The sequence below is a fragment of the Odontesthes bonariensis genome, chromosome 2 (genome assembly GCF_027942865.1).
Source record: "Odontesthes bonariensis isolate fOdoBon6 chromosome 2, fOdoBon6.hap1, whole genome shotgun sequence".
NCBI lineage: Eukaryota > Metazoa > Chordata > Actinopteri > Atheriniformes > Atherinopsidae > Odontesthes > Odontesthes bonariensis.
In genome coordinates, this window is record NC_134507.1 from 31932587 (window position 1) to 31960189 (window position 27603).

General features: G+C 41.8%; 1 protein-coding gene across 1 annotated transcript; it reads left to right on the forward strand.

Moving 5' to 3' along the window:
- The first annotated feature begins 5261 nt into the window (after window positions 1-5261).
- On the forward strand, window positions 5262-27012 carry sult6b1 (sulfotransferase family, cytosolic, 6b, member 1). The gene is made up of 7 exons (XM_075481423.1): window positions 5262-5554; window positions 13746-13858; window positions 16971-17060; window positions 22048-22174; window positions 24102-24196; window positions 24284-24440; window positions 25809-27012. The coding sequence occupies exons 1-7, from the start codon at window positions 5359-5361 to the stop codon at window positions 25934-25936; spliced, it is 906 nt and encodes a 301-aa protein (XP_075337538.1). The 5' UTR covers window positions 5262-5358; the 3' UTR covers window positions 25937-27012.
- The last annotated feature ends 591 nt before the right edge of the window (window positions 27013-27603 follow it).

Consider the following 27603-nt stretch of genomic DNA (forward strand, 5'->3'; position numbering starts at 1 on the left):
ATTATTGTAAAAGTCTGTTGCGATTGGAAAGTGAAAATGCGTTACTTTTACACTCCGTTCATTACATGGAAATACAGCAATACAACTGATTTATGCTGGAGGGCGTGTGGAGCAGTGGGCGACTCCACTCATATATTCTGGGATCGCCCAAAAATACAGGATTTTTGGAAGAATATTCAAAAGGAAATTAAGCAGATTATGGGCATTAACCTCCATCTGGAACCAGCACTTTATATTTTGGGTGTAATTCCTGACGGTATGACAGATAAGAGCTCTAAATATGTACTGAGAATCCTGCTGCTGATAGCAAAGAAGACTATAACAGCTTCCTGGTTTAAACCACAGCCTCCAAGAATAATGCAATGGAGAGACGGGGTAACAAATGTGTTTATCATGAAAAAAATCACAGCAAGACTACAGCTGCTTTTTCTTTTTCTTTTTCTTTTTCTTTTTGTATTGTTGTTGCTCTCACCTGTAAATGACTCGTACTCTGTATGGTTGTTTTTTCTCACTTGTAAAGTACTCATATTAATGCAGAATGCTGGTTAGGGCATATAGAGCGAAGAAGAGGATTGGATTAGCGGAAATATGGCGTAAAGGTGCAAAACAGTGACTGAAATTTACAAAGATCTAGTCAGTGGAAGAAAAAAAGAGAGAAAGGACTTTTAAAGAACTTTAAGCAAGTATAACTGCATATAATATACACCCCATCTGTCTTTGTTGAGTTTGTGTTTGTATGTCTGTATATGTCAAATAAAATCAGTTAAAAAAAAAGCAAATATTTTATCACGCATTAACGCAGGTTTTACTTATTTATTTAATTATAAAATGCAAAAAAATAAAAACAAATTTGGCAGAGAGAGGGGGAACAACACGCAGCACAGGGCCGTCCGATGCGGGACTCGAACCAGGGCCAGCTGCAGCTGCAGGCTTTTATTTTGTAAAAGTCTGTTGCTGTCTGCTGCGGAACCGGAAAAGAAAGTAATCGGCGGATCCACCAAACACGGAGAAGGGTACGGAACTTTTACTCGGCCATTTTCATTTTAAAGTTCTTCCAGACGGCGGAGTCGACAGAACCAAAGTCATCTGTAAACACTGCCAAGTTGAATTGTCTTCTCAGCGTAGTAGTTCCAGTCTAAAATATCACTTAATGGCAAAACACACAACTGATAGCAGCAAGTCATTCAAGGAAACAGACAGTGGAGCGAGGCTTCTACATAAAAACTACAGAAAGATGCTGATGTTAAAAGTGTGTTTGCACAACAAATGTTATGGCACTTTCATTCATATGGCAGCACATTTAAAATAAAGCTAAATGCTAAAAGCTATACACTACTTTTGGATTCATCACAGACGTGTGTTTGCAGCGTTTTTACTGGTTTGCACGCGGAGGTGAAAACAGTGCACCCAACCCCTCCCTCAGTGAGACGTTCAACTGTCAAATAATCCAACAACCGGCTGCTTGTGGAGTGTTTTCAGGAGCTCGTTGATGTCAGCAAAGATTAGCAGTTCAAACACTTTTCTTTGTACAAATCACTTTTTACCACCACACAGGCTTGACACCATCTAAAGCAAATTTGTTCATCTTGGTATCATCAGATCACAGGACATGGTTCCACCAATCCATATCCTTAGTTTGTTTGTCTCTGATGAGACAATGATAAACAAATTTGCTTTAGATGGTGTCAAGCATGTGTGGTGGTAAAAAGTGATTTGTACAAAGAAAAGTGCCCCATGCTTAAAGTCAAGCATAGTAGTGGGAGTGACATGGTTTGGGGCTGTATGGATGCCATCAACAGTAGGAAGCTGAATTTCACCAAAAGAAACATGCTTGTCAACATGTACTGTGACTACTGAAGCAGATCATGATACTCTCCATAGGATTTCAGTCAAATCTCACACACGTCTCTTTTAGCCTGGTGCAGACTCAAAATGTAAAATTTCAATGTAAGGCAAGGATGAAACGCACAACGATGACCTCCCTTTTAATGCCTTTTCATTTCATGACATTTCGGGCCAACACGGCCCATTCTCAGGGAGTTTAACATAGGGGTGTACTCACTTTTGCACCAGCATAATTTCACAAAAATGGACTAATATGTCATTTAAGTTATATTATTGACCTTTCTTTTCTGTTGTAAGCTGAACAGATGTTGTATTAAACTTACTCTATGCACGTTTTGGGAATAGCTTGTGTGTGTATTAAAATATTGTTCAAAATGTTACTTTTCAACAGGGGTGTACTCATTTTCACTGTGCACTGTAACTGCCCCGCTGAGGTCCAACCCTGGACATGAAAGAATGCACACTGTAGCAGTTTCCATGATTAAGTCCTTCTTCTCCAAAGCTTTTGGTCTCATCTGGCTCCCATTTAACAGACTCCAGGGATTCATGAGGTTTCCATGTATGCTTTTCAGCGGAGCTGCCAGAATGAGCAGATGGTTTCAATCATCACTTTGTGTACAACATAAAACACGAACCACAGCAGCGTCCCGTAACTTAAATTAATATATCTGAATGACTCGTGTGAGCCTGTGATAACAAACCTGCTGATGAGGTGTTTATGGGGAAAGGAGTGAAAAAGATCTCTTAAAGCAGCAGAACTGGGAGACTCAGTATTAAAGGGATAGTTCGCCTCTTTTGACGTGAAGCTATATGACATCCCATATTAGCAACATCATTTATGAACATTTTTTACCCCCTGCTGCGTCCTGTGAGCCGAGTTCCAGCCTCGTTTTGGTGTTGATAAAGTTAGTCCGGCTAGTTGGCTGGGTTTTAAAAAATAAAGCGTTTTGCTTCTCAAAACAATATGTGTTCAAAAGAGTAATACATTTGCATCACAAAATCATCCTCCAGGAAAAAGTCAGACCTCACAATCGCTTGGCCCTATTTTCTCGAATCGTTTCGAATCGTATTGTATCGAATTGTATCGAATTGTATCGAATCATATCGAATCATATCGAATCATATCGAATCATATCGAATCATATCAAATCGTTTTTAATCGTTTTGAATCGTTTCGAATCGTTTCGAATCGTTTTGAATCGTTTCGAATCGTTTCGAATCAAATAGTATCGAATCGTTTCGAATCAAATCGTATCGAATCGTATCGAATCGTATCGAATCGTATCGAATCGTTTCGAATCGCTTCAAATCGCATCGAACCGTATCGAATCGTATCGTTTCGAACCGTATCGAATCGTATTGAATCTTTTCGAATCGTTTCGAACCATATCGAATCGTATCGAATCGTTTTGAATCGTATCAAATCGTATCAAGTTGTATCAAATTGTATCGTTTCAAAACGAATCGAATTGTTTAGAATCGAAATTAATCGTATCGTATCGATTCGAATTGCTTCGAATAGTTTCGAACAGTATCGAATCGAATCGTATCATATCGAATCGAATCGTATCATATCGAATCGAATCGAATCGTACCGTATCGTATCGTATCGTATCGTATCGTATCGTATCGTATCGAATCGTATCGTATCAAATCGTATCGTATCGAATCGTTTCGAATCGTATCAAATCGTATCGTTTCGAATCGTATCGAATCGAATCGTTTCAAATCGTATAAAATCGTATCGAATCGAATTGAATCATATCGTACCGTATCGTATCGAATTGTTTAGAATCGTTTCAAATCATATTGAATCGTATCGAATCGAATCGTATCATGAGATTAGTGTATCGCTACAGCCCTTCTGCCGACAGCCGCGCCTGTTACGGTGTTTGCTGCTCGGAAGCAGGGGACTGCTCGGTCTGCACTTCGGTCTGCTCGGTCTACACAGCAGGCAGTCATGACAAACATTTTTTTTCTCACGTGTCTATGCATGAAATCTGCACGATATCTTTGAATTTATCTGGACTTTTGCTTGTTTTTAAATTCATTTAAATGATTTTATTTGTTTCTCTTTACATTCTTTTATGTATTTTTAATGCTTCTTCCACTCCCTGCTGCAATGCTTTTATTTCATGTTAAGCACTTTGAATTGTTTTGGACATGAAATGTGCTAAACATTTGACTTTAAAGATTTTTACAATTCATTTTTGATTTATTTCATGTTTTTTCTGCATCTTTAATGATGAAATTCTGAAAAATTAAATTAAAAAAGTTTGTTTGTAATAAAAATCTAAAGTGGGCTGGTATGAAAATCGAACCTACTAAGTCTAGAAGTATCTCAATAAGTAGAGGGAAATTATTATTTTTATTATTATATTATTATTATGTTTCGCAGGAACAGCTCTTTCTAGTTTATCTAGGCTTTTTTGTTTTTAAATACATTTAAATTATTTTAATTGTTTCTCTTTATATTATTTTATGTATTTTTAATGCTTCTTCCACTCCCTGCTGCAATGCTTTTATTTTATGTGAAGCACTTTGAACTGTTTTGTACATGAAATGTGCTACAAATAAATTTGACTTTGATTTTTTGATTTTTTGAAGGTTTTTGCTTCCCGCCGTCACCAAATGCTGCTCTTCTTTTTTTAATTTTTATTTAATTAATTAATTTATTTATTTTTAATCAGGCTTCTTAAAGACTTTTTTTAAAGAAAATATTAAATAAAATATTAATCAAAATGTGTAATTCGGAAATGAACACATTAAAATGATTAAAATAGACCCACTGGTAATTAGGTTGTTTTTTTTTTTAAATAAAGAAAGGAAAAAAATTATAATAATTGTACTCCTTAACTCATCCCCCTTTAAGGACTACGGATGGAAAATAGCACTCCTGCTAAATCCGATGTAACCATCTTGTTGTTGTTGTTCATGAAATGGCAATGATTTATGGTATTGCATGCTGTCCTTTAAATAAATTCATTCATCATGATCATCATGTTCGTGCCTGAAGATAACTTTTCTCACGCAGTTTTCCCAACTTTAGAAGCTTTTTGAGGGGCCACAGTTTACAGTTTTCTGCATTAATGAGCTTTTTAGAGCTGCTGGGGAGCATCTTTACAGCTCCAGAGACCCCCCGAAGTCCTGCTTTAAAGTCGAGTTTCTCTCTGAGCCGCAGAGGAAACCACAGAAGAAGTGACTGTTATTTTCTGTGTGAGATATGGGGGTCTGCAGCTCCCATCTGGTGAACAGTCTACATGCATCAGTCACACCTCCATGAATCCACACACACATTTCCCCACGTGTGTGTGTGTGGGGGGGGGGGGGGGGGGGGGGGGGGGTGGAGGAGGGAAGAGGAGGTGCCTGGAGCCTCCTCCTTCTTTTACTACTGAACACACCCTTTCTCTTCCTCTGTGCTGCCGGTTCAGGGCAGCAGCATATGGGCGCTCAGCTCAACACGGAGCAGCTTCTCCTTTTCCTTCTTTTGTGCTTTCACACCGCCGCCTCAGGATGACTGCCAACCCTCTGCTCGACAAGATGCAGTCGAGGATGCAGATGGCCAAGGAAGTGAGCGATGAGAAGAAGCTGTACAGGTTCAACGGAGTGCTATACCCGAGTCTCATGTGCCCCGAGGAGCATTTAAAAGCCCTGGAGAGCATGGAGGCCAGAGGAGATGATGTCATGCTGGTGGCTTATCCCAAATGTGGTGAGTAATGGTGACTGAACGGGGAAATGTCTTCCTGAGCGCAACAGGAGGCAGAGTAAAACTTTTTGATGGAAGGATGCTGTGAACTCTGACCCATGAAATGACCTCACTGGACAAAAATGCCCCTCCAAAAATAAGTAAAAACACAACAAATACAAGACGTTTTTGCTTGAAATAAGCAGTAAAATCTGCCAATCGGTTTCACTTAACAAGATATTCCAGATGTATCGTCTTCAAACAAGTCCCTATATCTGGCTGAAATGGTACTTGTTAGGCAGTTGTGTCTTAAATTAAGTGTAATGAGATATTTGACTAGAAATTAGACAAATATACCTGGTAATTTAGATTTTTTTCTAGTGCAGGAAGTAGCTTGGTGCACTAGAAAAAATGCCCCTCCAAAAATAAGTAAGAAAAACAACAAATACAAGACGTTTTTGCTTGAAATAAGCAAAACAAATCTGCCAATGGAACTAGTGAAAATCGGCTTGTCAAGATATCTTGAAATAAGATGTGATATTTAGGACTTTTGAGATAAAAGTGATCTTTAAATTAGCTTAAAAACCTCTTCAAATGTCAAAGAAAGCTTGTTTCATATGATATGTGACTCAAAGCAATTTGTTTTCAAGACTTCTTCATTTAACAAGATATTCCAGATGTATTGTCTTCAAACAAGTCCCTATATGTGCCTGAAATGGTGCTTGTTAGGCAGTTGTGTCTTATATTAAGTGTAATGAGATATTTGACTAGAAATGAGACAAATATACTTGGTAATTTAGATATTTTTCCAGTGCAGGAAGCACTGGAAAAATATGTCGACTCAGCAGTTTTCTGCTGCTGAGTCGACACCTCGCTGCCTTCGTGGAGCAGCTCGTGGAGTGTGGCGTAAACAGCGGGACACGTTAAGGCAGCTGCCAGGCAGCTTATCTCGATCAGCAGCGATGAATCAAACCTCCGGCTGAGGGCCTGCAGCTCAGGTTCGCCTGCATGTTTGCTGAAGGTGGGGTGAGGACCTTTGCACATGCGGGTGCTCAGGGGTCTATTGTTGAACTTTGTCCTAATGACTGCAGCTCTCCCAGGTGTTAAACCGGTTTTCCACCAACCTTTGGAGGCTTTTCACAGAGGGAGTTACACCCTTTAGCCTGATTCTTTCTCGGCGCAACCTCGCTGTGACCCATTCTTACTAGCTGGTCGCAAATGGCGCAAACGGTCACGTGACCCAAAATTCCGCCACCCCCCCCGTTGCAAGCTAAAAAATCCTCGCGCGTCGCAAGGTCGCGCACACAACTTTTTTTCTGACTTTGCGCGAGCTCAACCGGAAACAGCTGACCAAGAGAAAGGAAACATGAACACTGCAGAGACCGCGGTGACTGAGAGGGTGCGCCTCTACAAACATCTGTACGACAAGTCTATGAAGTTACACTGGGACAACGTTTGACAAAGTTCGTCTTGTTGCAAAGGACGAACATTCCACCTTCTCTTCTGTTTTTGCCGCAGCCGCTTAGCTCTGAGATACATATACAGTTATACACCCAGAGTAAATTCATTCCGCATCAGATGTCCCAGCCTCTGCTGACGTGACACCACAGGTGGCATTGTGTATGCTTTCTTCGTATGCTTTTCAGCTTGTTTCCTCAACAGTGATGCCCGCTGGTCTGGAGAGAACTGCAAATGTGACGCATACTCGGCGCAAACTGCGCTTATGAGCTGAAGGAACTGTGAAGGGGCTGGCGCTTTCGATGACGTCATTAATGGTTCTCGAGCCAGAACAGTTGCGCGGTTGCGCCGAGGAAGAATCAGGCTTTAAAGTCATGTCTGTTGGTTTAAAAGCGACAGCTCCGCATGCACGAGCCTGCTAACAGCCATAAACTCAGAGTCTGACCTTTTACAGCCGAATAACAAGCCCTGGAACAATGTTCCTCATGCAACAACCGTTCGTACGCACAGATTTGTTCTTCAGTCGTGCGTACAAGTGATTTAAGAGAATTTGCGCATTTACCGATCTATTCGTATTTTACGTTTTCTTCAAATAAATATATACATTATACCCCATAATGATGCTGACATTATTCTGTTTGACTTAAATTATGCACTAATGGAAGGTTAATTTGAATCTGTATATAACAAGGTCAATGGGAAGCGTAACCAGCGGCTGTCTTGCTACTTTTGGATGCCTTAGCACGTCAGGCTCTTGGAAGAGAGCGTGTGTTCCGAGACCGTGTAGACAGACGAATGGCTGACATCAGGATTTAGATTGCCAAGGACTGTGCTACTGCAAATATGCAGCTTGCTGGAGCCACAACTCCAGAGAGAAACACGCCGATCAAACCCAATTCCACCACATGCCCAGGTCCTCACCACCCTTGGATTTTTGGCCACTGGAACCTTTCAGAGGGAGATTGGAGACAGATCGTGTCCCAGTCCTCTGTGAGTTGTGCGCTCCCCTTGGTCATCAAAAATCTCATCAGTTTATCACCCATGGTACATCAAATTCCCATACACCGCTGTCCAACAAGTACAAATTAAAAGGGACTTTCATGCCTTGGCTGGACTTCCAATCATAATGGGAGCACTAGGCTGCACACATATACGCATCAAAGCACCCGTGAGCTGAAGGCCAGGTGGGTATGTCTGGATACAGCGTTTATTTTCATATCAAACCATTTCTTTTTTATTTCGGTGACATTATGAACTACAGGTGACACTGAATTAACAGTATTAGCTAAAACTTCCCATTTCTTCGCTTTAGCAGGTCCTGTAATTCCACTGCTGACTCTGCTAAAAATGACAGATTCTCCTTTTTGGATATCTGAAAGCAGAACTTCAGTCTCAGAGCCCCTAAAGTTGTTCTTTTTGGATCTCTGAAGGCAGAACTTCAATCTCAGAGCCCCTAAAGTTGTTCTTTCTGGATCTCTGAAAGCAGAACTTCAGTCTCAGAGCCCCTAAAGTTGTTCTTTTTGGATCTCTGAAAGCAAAACTTCAATCTCAGAGCCCCTAAAGTTGTTCTTTCTGGATCTCTGAAAGCAGAACTTCAGTCTCAGAGCCCCTAAAGTTGTTCTTTTTGGATCTCTGAAAGCAGAACTTCAATCTCAGAGCCCCGAAAGTTGTTCTTTTTGGATCTCTGAAAGCAGAACTTCAGTCTCAGAGCCCCTAAAGTTGTTCTTTTTGGATCTCTGAAGGCAGAACTTCAGTCTCAGAGCCCCTAAAGTTGTTCTTTTTGGATCTCTGAAAGCAGAACTTCAATCTCAGAGCCCCTAAAGTTGTTCTTTCTGGATCTCTGAAAGCAGAACTTCAGTCTCAGAGCCCCTAAAGTTGTTCTTTTTGGATCTCTGAAAGCAGAACTTCAATCTCAGAGCCCCTAAAGTTGTTCTTTCTGGATCTCTGAAAGCAGAACTTCAATCTCAGAGCCCCTAAAGTTGTTCTTTTTGCTGCAAATCTACTATCCTCGTGCACGTGCACTTAAATACGCACGGGTAGCATTCATCATTTACGCAGGTCGTTTACACACTTTTTCCGAAGTTAAGAGCGTTTGTTGAATCTGACGTGGCGTGTTCGTACGAAAAAAGTGAGAGAAATTTAGATTAAAAATACAAAAATGTTCTTGCATGAGGCCCAATGTTTTCAAGCCATTTCTGAAACTCTGCCACCAACCTCCACCAATTCTGCAGAGATTTGGGTAATAACGCACATCAGAACCGCCTATTTCTTTGCCTTTTCTAACTCTCTAAAACTGTTTCAAATGATCCCACAGTCATTTGTGAGCAACTTCTCTTGGTTGGAAAAGATGGTTCTGGAAGGTGATTTCTTTCTCCAAAGCTGAACAGTTTAGGCACTAAAACCACTTTCTTTGGTCCAGGAAAAGATCTTCTTGGTTGTTTTAAGACAAATTGATTCATAACATTAATTCAGTGGCAGATGATTGCATGGAAAAACACGGTTTCATTAAGTTTAGGCAGCACGTTGCCAGCAAACACCTACCTTCCTCAGTATTACTTTGTGGTTTTACAGTGCTTGAACCATTTCCTGTTGCTCAACAGAAGCTGCATGAAACTCCTTGAGGTTTTGTCATCACATCCTGTTTTTGGTGCCAAACTAACTTCAAGTTCAAGACTAAAACCTCGAGAACCACATGCGACGATGCTGGAAAAAGCTGGAAATTCTGCGACGTGTGTGCAGAAATCTGTATTTTCGTTTCTTTTTCTTATAATATTCCCCAAGTTTGGTGGTAAATCCACACAAGGACCCGTCTCAGGTCTGGAAAACCAGCCCAACCATGAGTATGAAGTTGAGATGTTTTATACAGTTTACAAGATAATCTGAATCAGGAAAATAAACGCTGAACAGGATCCTTTCTTAACTTTACGGCTTTCTCATGTTTTCATGTTGCGTTTTCCAGAGAAATTCTTTAAAAAACCAAGAAAAGACGAAAACAAACGTTTCATCTCATTGAGGTTTGCAGCATTGGTTTCTGCAGAGCTCTCTGAAGGTCCCACCACAGCATCTCAGGCTGAGGTCTGGACTCTGATTGGACCGTTGCAACACCTTGATTCTTTTCTTTTTCACACATTCTGCTGTAGATCTGCTGCTGTGTTTGGGATCTTTATCCTGTTGATGAGCCAGTTTCAGCCCAGCTTAGCTGTCTGACAGACGGCCTTACATCTGACTCTAGAACACTTTGATATCCAGAGGAGTTCATGGTGGACTCAATGACTGCAAGGTGCCCAGGTCCTGTGGCTGCAGAACGAGCCCAGATCATCAGCCCCCCACCACCGGGCTTGACAGCTGGTGTGAGGTGTTTGTGCTGATATGCTGTGTTTGGTTTCCTCCAAACGTGCTGCTGTGCATAATGAGCAAACATCTCCACTTTGGTCTGGTCTGTCCAAAGGACATTGTTCCAGAAGTCTGGTGGTTTGTTCAGATGCAGCTTCGCAAACCTGAGCTGTGCTGCCATGTTCTCTTTAGAGAGAAGAGGCTTTCTCCTGCAGCCCTTCCACACAAGCCATACTTGTTCAGTCTGTTTCTAACTGTGCTGTCATGACCTTTAACCTTTAACATGCTGACTGAGGCCTGCAGAGTCTGAGATGTAGCTCTTGGGTTTCTGACCTTGGGTTGACCTTTAACCTTTAACATGCTAACTGAGGCCTGCAGAGTCTGAGATGTAGCTCTTGGGTTTCTGACCTTGGGTTGACCTTTAACCTTTAACATGCTAACTGAGGCCTGCAGAGTCTGAGATGTAGCTCTTGGGTTTCTGACCTTGGGTTGACCTTTAACCTTTAACATGCTAACTGAGGCCTGCAGAGTCTGAGATGTAGCTCTTGGGTTTCTGACCTTGGTAAAACCGTTTCCCTCATTGATCTTCACTTTGATTTGATAAAACCAGGATTTCTCCTTTAACTTCCTGTAACAGTTCCCTGTTCTTCACATACAACCAGCGGCGGTTCCTTCATAGGGGCGATTTGTGCGACGCACTACCAAACACGTAGGTTTTTTTTTGTTATTTTTTTAATCTAGTTGCTAAGGCGGCACTGGTTTACTGTAGGCAAACTGGTTGTATATGTCATTGTCTTATCAGATTTAGGTCGCGCCTGGTGTTGCCACGCCCATTTGGGGCGATTTCTGTCAGGGTCGAATTTGCACCAGAAATCTCCCATTGACATGAATGGTATGTCAGTTTTTTTTTCAAAAATCATGCTCCCAGTTACATTTTCTATGAGAGTTTATGTGCTCGCACAAACGACGCACAACGTGCTTTTGTCATATGTCTGTTGCGCGGGACCATGAACATTCTACGTTGTTGTTGTAACATTGTGGTTTTCAATAAAGAAAAAAAAAAGAAAAAAAAAAAACATTCTACGAAGAAGATGGTGAGTGTCGAGTGCAACAATACGGTAGTGTCTCTGAAAGAAGTACCCTTTTGTTGTTGTACTAATGCGGAAAAGGAAGTTTGGAAGAATTTTGCAGGATTTTCGAGCTAGCCTTGCGAGGCAAAGATGAAACCGAGGGCTCCCCCAACCCTGCTATTTTTCCAGGTAGTATTTGATGTAGCTAAATAACAACCTTTTGTGCTCAGTCATTGACTTGTAATGATTTAAATCTTTTATATAATGTTGACAATGATAGCAGAATGTATAATGACACATTCATTGTTAATGGTGCAGTATTATATTTAAAAAAGAGAAAAATCTCACATAAGTAAGCTGCACTTAACCATGTTTGACAACTGGTTATGCTTTTCTAAGTCATATTTTCCAAAACTTCAATAAAAACTTGACTTGGATTTATATGCTGTCAATTTAATTACATTTTTTAGAATCTTATCATTAAGAGCTCATGTGTTTACTTATTTCATAGAATTCTGGAACAATATGAGGAAAATAAATAAATAATGGTTAAGGTGTAATATCAACTGATTGGCAAATTATGCAAAAAATAACTAAAAATTATTACAATAAATTATGGTACCTAGACAAATACACCTCAGTCCTATGGACTTTTATGGTACTTATGGACATAACGGGGGGAAATTGCAGTCACTTTGGTTATTTGGCAGACCAAATAACCCCTCGACTCTGCGTTGTGTTTATTTAAGGAAGACAAGGAGTTTCTGGATGATTGGACATTTTATTTCCTGTGTGGGAACATAACAGGTTTGCATCAGTGCAATCGGTTCAGCTTCGCACAGCTCACTCTGATGCAGCTTTCACAGAATGGAAATTGCACTACCTAAAAAAAATGTCAGGAGCCGCCACTGCATAAAACTATCCGTGCAGTTTGGATAAAAAAGGCATCTAATTTGTAACAGAACAGCTGAAAAGCATTAAACCCAGACCCTGCGCTGGGACCCCTTCACTGACTTCACTTTGGAGGAATTCTTGACTCCTGAGTGAAAGTTAAGATTTATCGGAGCTTTGAAAGCACCGTGACACCCCAGCTTTGGTCTCCCACACAAAGCGACCACAGTGTGCACGTACAGGAAGCTATGGGCAGCATTCCTGCTGTTGCTGTGGTGCGTTGGAGGAATGTGACATGTTTTCTTTCGGACGACGTGTTTACATTTGAAAAGGCTTTTTGCAGGAAGATGGATGGCATCTGCAGACATTCTGTAGGGGCCTGCTGGGACAGGAGGGGCAGATCTCTATCTGTGGCTGTGGGGCTTCTGGGCCTCCAGTTGGGCCGATGAGGGGCCGATGAGGGGCCTCCTTCAAAGACATCTGAGCAACGAGATAGGGCTGATTACAGCTCGGTCAGCCTGACGCCCCCCTCACAGATGAATTAATCAAGATCAAGAATTTTAAAGGGACACTGTGTAATATATTAAGTCATTTATTAGCTCAAATCAACACATTCATTCATAAATTAGTCCTCATTGGTGTAAAATTATCTCTGTCAACAATCTCACTTGTCCTCCTGAGCGAAGAATAACTTGTCTGTATCTACATAGAGCGAGCAAGCTCTATGGAGGCTGCCATGTCCTTCCGGTCTATGAATAACGACGTGCCGAGAGGGACATAAAGTACTTCGAATCGCGTTTTCCCCATTTTGACGTCACGTTTGCACGCAGGTATAAACAGAGCCAGTCTACGCCATTAGACATTCTCTGGTATAAACCAGCCTGAACGGCCTGCACTTTTGTTCGCAATGGAAGACCATAGTTATGCCACGCCCCAGGAGAAGGGATCCTCGTCGCCAAAAAAGCGAAAAAGATAATTGAAAAAGCAACGTGAGCTTCTTGAATCTTGACACATACCGCCTGCCGTAGTTCAACAAGTTGCAACGCACATTTGAAAACGCGAGGTGCTAGAGAGCAAATTCATTCGACTTTGCAAAATAAAATTGCACCACTAGATGGGGGAAGAAATTACACAGTGTCCCTTTTCCTTTTTTAAAGAAAATATTAAATTAAATATGAATCAAAATGTATAATTTGGAAATGAAAAAAATTTAAATAATTAAAATAGACCCACTGGTAATTAGTTTTTTTTTATATATAAAGAAAGGAAAAAAAATGATAATAATTGTACTCCTTAACCCATCCCCCTTTAAGGACTACGGATGGAAAATAGCACTCCCGCTAAATCCGATGTTACCATCTTGTTGTTGTTGTTCATGAAATGGCAATGATTTATGGTATTGCATGCTGTCCTTTAACAGCTTCTGGAGTTTAAACCTGGTGACTGACCGTGTGTTTCTGCAGGTTTTAACTGGATGGTGGGAGTTTTGAGGAAGATCATTGCGGAGGCCAAGGGGTTGAAAACGGAAGCCAGGATGCCTCCACTGATCGAGTTTTTTGGACCTGATGTCTTAAAGGTACTCGCTGACGCGTGCTTGTGTTACACCTCCCCTTCCTTCAAAGGGAAACAGTGAAGAACAGACACAATGTTACTGTCGTCACGTCCAGTGTTGGAATGCAATTTTTCACAAAAACAATATTTTTTAGCAACAAAGCATCAAATAAAATGGTACAAGATATATGAATATGACTAAATTACAACTTTATATTAGTTGCCAAAATCTAAATGCAATACACATATCCAAGTGGTGTACCCTTAATACGGACAACAAACTGTATTATTACAGCAATAACATTATAGTATTAACACAAGCTGCACTGTGCATTTACAAACATTAATGAAATATTCTTATATTCAACAGTTATCTTTCCTGAGTGCTAAACATTACACATACACAGTGCATTTATGTCGACTGCACCGCTGCTCGCAGCACGTGATACAGCTAGCAAGAAAACTATGGCGAGTAAAACTTAGGTGAAGCTGCACCAATTGAAGCCAACATTGTTACTCTAAACAGATTTCACTTCAACCTTATTTCTTAAAACACAGAGAACATGAGGACAGACATAAAATATATTAATAAGCAAAGAGTTTACCTTCAAAGGGGAATGTCACGTCCAGTGTTGTAATGGACGAGCCGTAGCAACACGTTTCCCCTTCGCTAACTCGGACATAATCAAATGAGACTCGATCAGCAGGTAAGACTCTCAAAACAAACATAGAAGAAATCCCTCTAAGAAAACAATGCACAATGAAAGATGATATTCAAGTGTTGGCATTTTAAACACGTCATTGTTCTAATGCATTTTTCTATCGCTCTGTTATTGCAAGACCAGAGTAGCTGATCATGGATCACTCGAATAGCAAATCAATGTGCTAACGCTAATGCTAAGTTCTCTCCTACAAAGACACAAATCATAATGTATTCTTGCTTCTCTCCAGGCACCACCATGAATGAAAACAAAACACTTTTTAACCAAATAATATATTCTTTCTTTGTGTTCAACAGTAAACATATTTAAAAACCATTACACTCTGTGGTATTATCGTGTTTTAATCCACAGGTTAAACTTTACGTCCTCCTTTCATTTGGAGTTTTTAAAGTTTGTTTAGTTCCTGTGAGTTTCACACTTGAACTAAATCTGCTGCATCAGACACTGTCTGCTGTCTTTGTGGGAGTTTCTACGGGTGTTCAGGGAGGATGAGGCAGAGGATGTGTCGGCTGAACTGTGCAGAGCTTAAATCCGTCTGCAGCTGGATGTTCATAAGGTTGTCAGGTGGATTTAAAGGGAACCTTTGAAAGGTAAACGGGGCTTGTTGCTGGTGTTAAACCTGATGTGTGTGTGGTCAGCAGGCGGAGGAGGAAGACTCAAAGGAAAGCAGAGAAAAGAGGCGAGGGAGGTACTCAAGAGTTCTGTTAAATTGTTGGGATTATATCCAACACCTGCACTGTAACGAATCGTTGTATATTTACGGTGGATTTACAACGGTATCTTAGTGTATTTTACAATAATTGTAAAATACTGTTGAATATTCATCCCTCACTTGTAAATTAACAGTTAAATCAGTCATTTAACAATACCAGTAGATAACTGTAATTTAACAGCATGACACACTGGCATATACTGAAACCCACAATTCTCCTACTGTCATATACTGTAATCCAAAATACGTTATTATACTGTTATATAAATTAAATAAATTACGGTAGATGCACTGTAAAATTTCTAAAACACAGTTATCCTATGGTCACGAACTGTAATCCAAAAAAATAACCACAACACCTACCATTATTCTGCGGTCATATGCTGTAATCCAAAAACTACAACTACTGTTATTTATTTTAACAGAATATTACCGTTTTTTGGATTATAGTATATGACCGTAGAATAATGGTAGGTGTTGTAGTTATTTTACAGTGTAATTACCGTTATTCGTCAAACAGTATAACACAGTATTTTTGGAGTACAGTATTTTCTTTTATTCTTATTTTAGAATAGAATAGAAATAGCAAAATTCCTTATTCATCCCCCAATGTTGGAAATTCAAATTACGGTAGTCAAGTAGGTCAAAAAATTATTAATATTTACACTGATTGTAAATTAACAACAATAATAATACAAATTCGAATACAAATACTACTACTAACTAATAATAATAATAAATGACTAAATAAATTAAAACATTTTTTTTTAAAATATTTTTTATTAATTTTTATTCATATTTCATATTTAATTTTAATTCTCTTTTTGGTGGTACCAGGACAAGGAAGAATTTCCCTGCACATTGTACTGTGTATGATTGTGTATGTAACAAATAAAACTGTCTTGAATCTTGAATCTTAAAAGAATATGCTGACATTATTTAACTGAATGTGGAGGCGCCGGGTGACCAGAATCCGGCGTTCCTTAATGTCAGTTTATTAAAGAATACTGATGACTTCATGATGCCTGTTGTTGTAGTGATACGATCAAATAAGGGTAGTAAATGTCAAATTAGTACAGAGCCAATTCAAAGATAAAATACCCACAAATCATGAGAATAACTGATGTTCCATGTTCCAGCCCTGAAGTTAAAGCTGCAGTCGGCAGATTTTCAAAATTGCGAGTCTAAAGTCGGAAAATTCGAACTGATATAACTTTCAGGTCCCTCCCCCAACCTCTAACAAGCTCCGAATCGCCCCCCAAACCCCTCCCCCTCTGTGGACGAGGTTGTGCACGTGAGTTCACACCAGTGTGCGCGCACACAAGCTGGGGCAGACTCACGCTCAGCAGCGTGTGCACAAGCTGTGATTGACAGGTAGGATTCCTCCACCCTAACTTGATTGGTTAAAAACAGCCGGGAGCGCTCGTTTTTTGCAAGCATGATTACAGGCTTCAGAGGGAGCTACAGATTTCGTTATTTTTCCTAAACAGCCTATTTAATATTCTACTTCCAGAATCCCATGACAGTTCAAGCTAATATGACAAAAAAAAAGTTGCCGACCGCAGCTTTAAGGAACTAAACTCCAACATTTCTCACCGCCGACCCACCAGCTGCCAACATCTTTCTGAGTTTGTTTCCTCCTGAATAAATAAAAAAAGTATAAAAGTAACTTCTTAAAGCTAACCTCCCACCTCTGCCTTCAGGTCATGGATGAGACTCCTTCTCCGAGGTTTCTGGGGACTCACCTCCATCCTGACAACATCCCCTCCTCCTTCACTGAGAAGAAAACTAAGGTACGTTTCTCAGCAGGAGTCACATGACCATTTCCATCTCAGAGTCTGACGCTGCCGCCGGCTCTTTGGTCGTGCTCAGCTTCTTGCTTCTTGCAGGGAGTTCCCGGCTCTGGCAGCAGCTTCGATTCAATGTTTGTTAAAATTAAAGTATTTCATCTTCATCACCTTTCTGCCTTTATTCGTCTTTTTCTGAGCTCATGAAAAACATCCCGGGGTTTAGGAGAGAGGATGAGAGGAATGACCTCAGCAAAAACTAACGAAGCACAAAAACTGGAGCTCAGCTAAAGCAACGACAACAAGGAAAAGCTTGAAAATGTGAATATAGAATGTATATATATAATAGAATATATAGAATATATTCTATAATAGAATATATATCATTTTGAAGGGAACAGTCCACCCACTTCCGGCTACCTGTCGATCAGTCCGTGGGCCAGCAGCCAGTTGGCTGGTGCATCCTCAGCTTCATCCTCAGCTTCATCCTCTGCTTCATCCTCAGCTTCATCCTCAGCTTCATCCTCATCCTCATCCTCATCCTCATCCTCAGCTTCATCCTCAGCTTCATCCTCAGCTTCATCCTCATCCTCATCCTCAGCTTCATCCTCAGCTTCATCCTCTGCTTCATCCTCATCCTCATCCTCAGCTTCATCCTCAGCTTCATCCTCAGCTTCATCCTCTGCTTCATCCTCAGCTTCATCCTCAGCTTCATCCTCAGCTTCATCCTCTGCTTCATCCTCATCCTCATCCTCAGCTTCATCCTCAGCTTCATCCTCTGCTTCACCCTCAGCTTCATCCTCTGCTTCATCCTCTGCTTCATCCTCTGCTTCATCCTCAGCTTCACCCTCAGCTTCATCCTCTGCTTCATCCTCAGCTTCATCCTCTGCTTCATCCTCAGCTTCATCCTCTGCTTCATCCTCTGCTTCATCCTCAGCTTCATCCTCTGCTTCATCCTCAGCTTCATCCTCAGCTTCATCCTCTGCTTCATCCTCAGCTTCATCCTCAGCTTCATCCTCTGCTTCATCATCAGCTTCATCCTCTGATTCAGCTTCATCATCAGCTTCATCCTCAGCTTCATCCTCATCCTCTGATTCAGCTTCATCATCAGCTTCATCATCAGCTTCATCATCAGCTTCATCCTCAGCTTCATCCTTTGCTTCATCCTCAGCTTCATCCTCTGCTTCATCCTCTGCTTCATCCTTTGCTTCATCCTCATCCTCAGCTTCATCCTCTGCTTCATCCTCTGCTTCATCCTCTGCTTCATCCTCAGCTTCACCCTCAGCTTCATCCTCAGCTTCATCCTCTGCTTCATCCTCAGCTTCATCCTCTGCTTCATCCTCAGCTTCACCCTCAGCTTCATCCTCTGCTTCATCATCAGCTTCATCCTCTGCTTCAGCTTCATCATCAGCTTCACCCTCAGCTTCATCCTCAGCTTCATCCTCAGCTTCACCCTCAGCTTCATCCTCTGCTTCATCATCAGCTTCATCCTCTGATTCAGCTTCATCATCAGCTTCATCCTCAGCTTCATCCTCAGCTTCATCCTTTGCTTCATCCTCAGCTTCATCCTCTGCTTCATCATCAGCTTCATCCTCTGATTCAGCTTCATCATCAGCTTCATCCTCAGCTTCATCCTCAGCTTCATCCTTTGCTTCATCCTCAGCTTCATCCTCTGCTTCATCCTCTGCTTCATCCTTTGCTTCATCCTCTGCTTCATCCTCTGCTTCATCCTCTGATTCAGCTTCATCATCAGCTTCATCCTCAGCTTCATCCTTTGCTTCATCCTCAGCTTCATCCTCATGCTCAGCTTCATCCTCAGCTTCATCCTCTGCTTCATCCTCTGCTTCATCCTCATCCTCTGATTCAGCTTCATCATCAGCTTCATCATCAGCTTCATCATCAGCTTCATCCTCAGCTTCATCCTTTGCTTCATCCTCAGCTTCATCCTCTGCTTCATCCTCTGCTTCATCCTTTGCTTCATCCTCATCCTCAGCTTCATCCTCTGCTTCATCCTCTGCTTCATCCTCTGCTTCATCCTCAGCTTCATCCTCTGCTTCATCCTCAGCTTCATCCTCTGCTTCATCCTCTGCTTCATCCTCTGCTTCATCCTCAGCTTCATCCTCTGCTTCATCCTCAGCTTCATCCTCTGCTTCATCCTCAGCTTCATCCTCAGCTTCATCCTCTGCTTCATCATCAGCTTCATCCTCTGATTCAGCTTCATCATCAGCTTCATCCTCAGCTTCATCCTCAGCTTCATCCTCAGCTTCATCCTTTGCTTTATCCTCAGCTTCATCCTCTGCTTCATCCTCTGATTCAGCTTCATCATCAGCTTCATCCTCAGCTTCATCCTCAGCTTCATCCTTTGCTTCATCCTCAGCTTCATCCTCATCCTCAGCTTCATCCTCAGCTTCATCCTCAGCTTCATCCTCTGCTTCATCCTCAGCTTCATCCTCAGCTTCATCCTCAGCTTCATCCTCTGATTCAGCTTCATCCTCAGCTTCATCCTCTGATTCAGCTTCATCCTCAGCTTCATCCTCTGATTCAGCTTCATCCTCTGCTTCATCCTCAGCTTCATCCTCTGCTTCATCCTCAGCTTCATCCTCTGCTTCATCCTCAGCTTCATCCTCAGCTTCATCCTCAGCTTCATCCTCTGATTCAGCTTCATCCTCAGCTTCATCCTCTGCTTCATCCTCTGCTTCATCCTCTGCTTCATCCTCATCCTCTGATTCAGCTTCATCCTCAGCTTCATCCTCAGCTTCATCCTTTGCTTCATCCTCAGCTTCATCCTCTGCTTCATCCTCATCCTCTGATTCAGCTTCATCCTCAGCTTCATCCTCAGCTTCATCCTTTGCTTCATCCTCAGCTTCATCCTCTGCTTCATCCTCTGCTTCATCATCAGCTTCATCCTCAGCTTCATCCTTTGCTTCATCCTCAGCTTCATCCTCTGCTTCATCCTTTGCTTCATCATCAGCTTCATCCTCTGATTCAGCTTCATCATCAGCTTCATCCTCAGCTTCATCCTCAGCTTCATCCTTTGCTTCATCCTCAGCTTCATCCTCTGCTTCATCCTCTGCTTCATCCTTTGCTTCATCCTCTGCTTCATCCTCTGCTTCATCCTCTGATTCAGCTTCATCATCAGCTTCATCCTCAGCTTCATCCTTTGCTTCATCCTCAGCTTCATCCTCATGCTCAGCTTCATCCTCAGCTTCATCCTCTGCTTCATCCTCTGCTTCATCCTCATCCTCTGATTCAGCTTCATGATCAGCTTCATCATCAGCTTCATCATCAGCTTCATCCTCAGCTTCATCCTCTGCTTCATCCTCTGCTTCATCCTTTGCTTCATCCTCATCCTCAGCTTCATCCTCTGCTTCATCCTCTGCTTCATCCTCTGCTTCATCCTCAGCTTCATCCTCTGCTTCATCCTCAGCTTCATCCTCTGCTTCATCCTCAGCTTCATCCTCTGCTTCATCCTCAGCTTCATCCTCAGCTTCATCCTCTGCTTCATCATCAGCTTCATCCTCTGATTCAGCTTCATCATCAGCTTCATCCTCAGCTTCATCCTCTGCTTCATCATCAGCTTCATCCTCTGATTCAGCTTCATCATCAGCTTCATCCTCAGCTTCATCCTCAGCTTCATCCTCAGCTTCATCCTTTGCTTTATCCTCAGCTTCATCCTCTGCTTCATCCTCTGATTCAGCTTCATCATCAGCTTCATCCTCAGCTTCATCCTCAGCTTCATCCTTTGCTTCATCCTCAGCTTCATCCTCATCCTCAGCTTCATCCTCAGCTTCATCCTCAGCTTCATCCTCTGCTTCATCCTCAGCTTCATCCTCAGCTTCATCCTCAGCTTCATCCTCTGATTCAGCTTCATCCTCAGCTTCATCCTCAGCTTCATCCTCTGATTCAGCTTCATCCTCAGCTTCATCCTCTGATTCAGCTTCATCCTCTGCTTCATCCTCAGCTTCATCCTCTGCTTCATCCTCAGCTTCATCCTCTGCTTCATCCTCAGCTTCATCCTCAGCTTCATCCTCAGCTTCATCCTCTGATTCAGCTTCATCCTCAGCTTCATCCTCTGCTTCATCCTCTGCTTCATCCTCATCCTCTGATTCAGCTTCATCCTCAGCTTCATCCTCAGCTTCATCCTTTGCTTCATCCTCAGCTTCATCCTCTGCTTCATCCTCTGCTTCATCATCAGCTTCATCCTCAGCTTCATCCTTTGCTTCATCCTCAGCTTCATCCTCTGCTTCATCCTTTGCTTCATCATCAGCTTCATCCTCTGATTCAGCTTCATCATCAGCTTCATCCTCAGCTTCATCCTCAGCTTCATCCTTTGCTTCATCCTCAGCTTCATCCTCTGCTTCATCCTCTGCTTCATCATCAGCTTCATCCTCTGCTTCATCCTTTGCTTCATCCTCAGCTTCATCCTCTGCTTCATCCTTTGCTTTATCCTCATCCTCAGCTTCATCCTCTGCTTCATCCTCAGCTTCATCCTCTGCTTCATCCTCAGCTTCACCCTCAGCTTCACCCTCAGCTTCATCCTCTGCTTCATCCTCAGCTTCATCCTCTGCTTCATCATCAGCTTCATCCTCTGATTCAGCTTCTTCATCAGCTTCACCCTCAGCTTCATCCTTTGCTTCATCCTCTGCTTCATCCTCTGCTTCATCCTCATCCTCAGCTTCATCCTCTGCTTCATCCTCATCCTCTGATTCAGCTTCATCATCAGCTTCATCCTCTGCTTCATCCTCTGCTTCATCCTCATCCTCTGATTCAGCTTCATCCTCAGCTTCATCCTCTGCTTCATCCTCTGCTTCATCCTCATCCTCTGCTTCAGCTTCATCATCAGCTTCACCCTCAGCTTCATCCTCAGCGTCATCCTCAGCTTCATCCTCTGCATCACCCTCAGCTTCATCCTCAGCTTCATCAACTTCATCCTCTGCTTCATCCTCCTCCTGCAGAACTCTGAACACTAACTTGAGTGCTTTCTGTTGCACAGATGCTGGTGATCTTCAGGAATCCCAAAGACACGCTGGTTTCTTTCTATCATTTCTCCAACAACAATCCGGTTCTGCCCTCCGTGGAGTCCTGGGACTCCTTCTACTCCCAGTTCATGAGTGGAGACGGTGAGGAAATCCACTTTCAGGGAGGAATGATTCTGCAGGGAGTGAGACGATGATTGTTTATCAGACACACATAATTATTTCCTGTTTTATTTGGAAGGGACATTCACCTCTTTTTTTTAACTTATTCTGTCAATCACAAGAGATTTAGGAGCTTTTACTTCATAAAAATGGGAAAAAAGGCTCATTTTTAGAAATGAAATGAAAGTTTTGTTCTGCAGACGCATCAGATGAATCTTATTTTCTTTTGTTTTAGTCAGAAAATGTCCTTTCTGAAAGTTTCTCGGGTCCAAAGTTGTTGGTTATTTTGTGTTTAACCCAATGGCGCCTAAAGCACCTGCAAAAAAGGCTGCTCAATGCCTAAGCCAGTTTTTAGAAAAGGTCCCCAATGCCTGAGGGTTTTTTGAACTAAAAACAATTTATTGAAAACACCTAAGAAAAATTCTATTTTTTTTCGCTGGCTGGATTGTATTACTTTTTTTTTATCAATGTTGGACATTTGGTTCATGTAGTTTTGCTTTATGATTCGGGATAATACCCAATGCTGCTATTTATTATACTACTATTACTATACTGTTACTATACTATAACTAAATCATAATCATAATATCAGCAATAATAATGAATGATAAAAAACCCTGCAATATATCTTGCATTGTGCAGTTATACTGTATACTTCAGTGACACGACTTCTAAAAGATCATAGTTGTCATACTGCAGTAATTCGCACCGGGCTCTCTTTTTTTTTGACATAAGGCCAACGCCACTCAAATAAGAATGAGAAGTCGTCAGAATGCAGCGCAAGAATAAATAATTACCTCCAGATCATGTCGAAACGATCTCGTGCCATCACTCGGGCTACATTTGTCTGATTCAGCCACTTGCTCTGCCTCCAGTAATCCCGGCGAGTTGGTAGTTTGATTATTCCAAAAGTTAGGCAGAGACCGATGAAAGATTTCATCTCCTGCTTTGACACGGGGCTCCACTTCGAGTTGGATGGTGTGTGGCCGCGCGCCTGATCCGCATATAAGTTTGTCTGTGTCACCAACATATCCCAAACTTCATCAGTGAAAATATGCGAGAACACTAAAGGACTTGCATCTTCAGATATTGGCACCTTCAGCCCCGGTGTACGAGTAAACTTTTGTTGACGTTGACGTTGGCGAAATCCAGCGGACTGCCTCTCTTCCTCTAATAAATTCTGTTGATCATTCCCTTCCAACTCCACATCACTTCCATCACTGTCACAGTATGTCTCGTTAACCGCAGCCATTGTAGCCGAGCTGTCAAATTAGCTACAAACGCACAATTACAGAACAGGCTAATCGAAAACACCCACCTCATGTGTATTTGAACCAATTATTGTGCATTACATGCTGCATGCGTCTTGAAAATAATGATAAATGAACAATGTTGCGCTACGCAACAACCGGCGTTAGGGACAATGTTGCGCTACGCAACAACCGGCGTTAGGGGCAATGTTGCGCTACGCAACATCCGGCGTCAATGGGTTAAATGAGGTAAATGGTGTACGTTCTGCACATTCTTCAGTTTTAACACGTAAACCTGCTGTTTTACGGCCTGATAGCAGCTGACTCAGCAGGTCGCTGTGGAAATGTTGGACGGATCCTAACCTTAACCCGTAACAACTTATTTCTGGTTTACAACATAGGAAAGAACCAAAACGAGAGAATCATTTTGTGCTAAGAGTTGGTTACGATGATCAGCCAGAAGATTAACACCAGGTGAAGTTAAGCTGCTGGGATTTATGTGTGAAGGTTTTCGTCAAATTATGATGGCCAAAAGGTGTTTTATAGCATCTCCAGAAGCTCTTTTTGGAAGTTTCTGATCTGCTTACTTTGACATGTAGTGGCCATCTTTGGCCTGTAAGTGGTGACATCAGAGCTGACCGAAGGCCCTTTGTGTGCAGTTCCTTGGGGATCCTACTTTGACCACGCTCTGGCCTGGGAAAAGAAGATGGACGATCCCACCGTGATGATCATCACCTACGAGGAGTTGAAGCAGGTCTGATTGTTGGCTGAAAAGCTTTTTCTGCTGTTTCCTGAGCAAAACAGATGTGGTATCATTCTCATTCTGTTTGCTGCCCTGCAGGACCTGAGCGCAGGCATCCGTCAGATCTCCAGCTTCTTCGGCTTCAGCCTGACTGAAGCTCAGGTCCAGCAGATCGCAGGAGAGAGCACCTTCAACGCCATGAAGCAGAGCTCCGCCAACTCCCATGGCAACTTGGGAAACGTCATCTTCAGGAAAGGTGACTCAGAAGTTTCTTTTGTACCATAACATTCCAAAACATCTTTAATCTTTGTATTCACAGACCCGGTTTGGCCTAAAAACTACAGTTCCCATGAGCCACCATTGAGTTGTCGGTGTAGATTCTCAGTGATCCCAAGAGCTTGAATAAGTGTCCAGGATACAGTTATTCGCTTCATGCTTTTATTAACGTTCAGACGAGTTCAAAACAGAGCTGCTGTGGAGATGTGGTCGGCATGGGGGAACCAGCTGCCATGATGGTCCAAATGGAGATAATAAATACGGCAGCTGAATCAGTTAAAGGTTCAGGACGTAAGATTCAGCTGTCAGGGTGGTTAGTTTGTATTAGCCATAAAAACTACAGGAAGCAGGAGTTTGTAACCCCATGAGACTGATATCCATCATCCATCTAATGTCTTTAAAAAAGAGCCTGAATACATGTATCTGTTTTTTTAATCTGTCTGTTTCCTTGAATGACTTGCTGCTATCAGTTGTGTGTTTTGCCTTTAAGTGATATTTTAGACTGGAACTACTACGGTGAGAAGACAATTCAACTTGGCAGTGTTTACAGATGACTTTGGTTCTGTCGACTCCGCCGTCTGGAAGAACTTTAAAATGAAAATGGCCAAGTAAAAGTTCCGTACCCTTCTCAATGTTTGGTGGATCCACCAATTACTTTCTTTTCTGGTACCGCAGCAGACAGCAACAGACTTTTACAATAATAAAATAAATAATAAAACAGGTGTGGTCCGTGGCGTAGTGGGTTCAGCTGGCCCCAGTTCGAGTCCCGCATCGGACGGCCCTGTGCTGCGTGTTGTTCCCCCTCTCTCTGCCCCCTGCTTCCTGTCTCTCTGAACTTTCCTATCCATTAAAGGCACAAAAGCCCAAAATAAAAATATATTTTTAAAATATTTATCGCCGTTAAATAATTAACGAGTTAACGCGATAATAACGAGTTCACTCGTCCAGCCCTATTTCTAAATTGTCTTCCCAAAATGGCCGAGTAAAAGTTCCGTACCCTTCTCCATGTTTGGTGGATCCGCCGATTACTTTCTTGGTGGTTCCGCAACAGACTTTTACAAAATAAAAGCCTGTGAGCGTCAGACTTTTACAAAATAAAAGCCTGTGAGTGACAGACTTTTACAATAATAAAATAAATAATAAAACCTGCGTTAATGCGCAATAAAATATTTACCGGCGTTAAATAATTAACGAGTTTACGTGATAATAACGAGTTAACTCGCCCAGCGCTAGAATCTGTACAAAGTGCGCTCAGGAGGCGGTTCTGTCTCCTGGAGCAGAATTAGATTTGAATATAGAAGTTAAAATGTTAATATTCTATTGTGTCTGTATTTTTGTGTCCATGCAGGCGAGGTCGGAGACTGGAAGAACCATTTCACTCCGGAACAGAGCCGAGAAATGGACGAGGCCTTCAACAAACATCTGGGGGGAACCAGGCTGGGAGCCAAACTCAACTACCAGCAGCACTGTCAGTGAGGAGAGAGGAAGGGGAGGGACCTTTCTGCCCTGAGCCAAGTCCCACGAGCATCTCCACTCGGTTTGGAGTATAACATCAGCCCTTAAGTACCTTTAATCTAACCTACCTGGCAGGCTCAGCTCAGGGCCAGAAGTCCCACGAAAGCTCCAGGAAAAAAGGAAGATGGAGGAGAAAACCACAGAATGATGAAGTTTGTAATGATTGCAATCAGTAAACTTTTGTTGTGAAAGTTCTACAGTGAAAAACATCAGTTTGTGCCTTTTAAGGCCTCATGAGTCGCCATGTTGATGTTTTCCTGTCAGTTCCATTACCATGCATACATTTAACAGCATGAAATGATAAGCAAAAGGCTTAAAATGCATGAAAATTACATAAAAATGTGCCCCGAGTGTTGCTATTTGTACACGCTGCCATGAGATTACGATGAAACTGAACAAAAACTACAAGTTCATCACAATGTAGAGTTTAAAAACTGGCCCCCGGAGTAAATTGAGTTAGAAAATGTAGTTATTAGATGCTAGAAGACCTCTGATGAGTGAAACAGGTGCAGCTGCAGAGAAAAACAACAAAAAAAGACCTTTACATCCACCTTCCTAATGCTTCCTCACAGCAAGCATTAAAAGGAGAAGCAGAGCTATTTTACATATTCATCCATTTTAAAAGAGTCTAGAGAAACATTTATTCCATCTTCAGGCATGGTGGGACTATTTTGTTGGTAAAGAACATCTAAATATGTCATTTAAATGAACAGAGATGAGTTTTTTTGTCACATCTGGGTTTGATTTTCAGGGATTTTGACACATGAATGGAGCCTCATTTAGCAGGTTAAGTCTCAGAAACTCACTTTTATTCACTGATGTTTCCATCAGGATTAAAAAGGGGGAACCTCTTCATGCCGGCAGCTACTGAAACCACAATGATGCAGTTCTTTCTTCACTCTGGTTTACAACTATGGCCTTGAAATACTTTAGATGATGAATAATTAAATGTGCATAATCACCATGTGAATGTATGTAACATGCAGTACATCACTGTACAGGACCACCATGAGAAATAAAACCTTTTTTCCAGGTGACTCCATCTTCTGTGACTGAGCACAACCAGAAACATTTGATCAGTCACATTTTATTGAAAGTAGTAGGGCTGGACAAGTTAACTCGTTAATTATTTAACGCCGATAAATATTTTATAGCGAATTAACGCAGGTTTAAAAAAAAATGTTTTAAAAAAAAAACAACCAAAACGTAATTTTTTTGGGCTTATGTGCCTTTAATGGTTAGGAAAGTTCAGAGAGACAGGAAGCAGGGGGCAGAGAGAGGGGGAACAACACGCAGCACAGGGCTGTCCGGTGCGGGACTCGAACCGGAGCCAGCTGCAGCGAGGACTATAGCCTCTGTACATGGGGCGCCTGCTCAACCCACTACGCCACCGACCGCCCCTGTTTTATTATTTATTTTATTATTGTAAAAGTCTGTTGTTCACAGGCTTTTATTATTGTAGAAGTCTGTTGCTCCCAGGCTTTTATTTTGTAAAAGTCTGTTGTTCACAGGCTTTTATTATTGTAAAAGTCTGTGGCTCACAGGCTTTTATTTTGTAAAAGACTGTTGTTCACAGGCTTTTATTATTGTAGAAGTCTGTTGCTCCCAGGCTTTTATTCTGTAAAAGT

What these genes read in the sequence shown, in the direction of transcription:
- sult6b1 (XM_075481423.1), top strand. Translation starts at nt 5,359, where the DNA reads ATGACTGCCAACCCTCTGCTCGACAAGATGCAGTCGAGGATGCAGATG. An exon ending in GGTGGCTTATCCCAAATGTG is followed by an intron (nt 5,555 to 13,745) that starts GTGAGTAATGGT and finishes GTGTTTCTGCAG; the next exon opens with GTTTTAACTGGATGGTGGGA. An exon ending in CCAGTTCATGAGTGGAGACG is followed by an intron (nt 22,175 to 24,101) that starts GTGAGGAAATCC and finishes CTTTGTGTGCAG; the next exon opens with TTCCTTGGGGATCCTACTTT.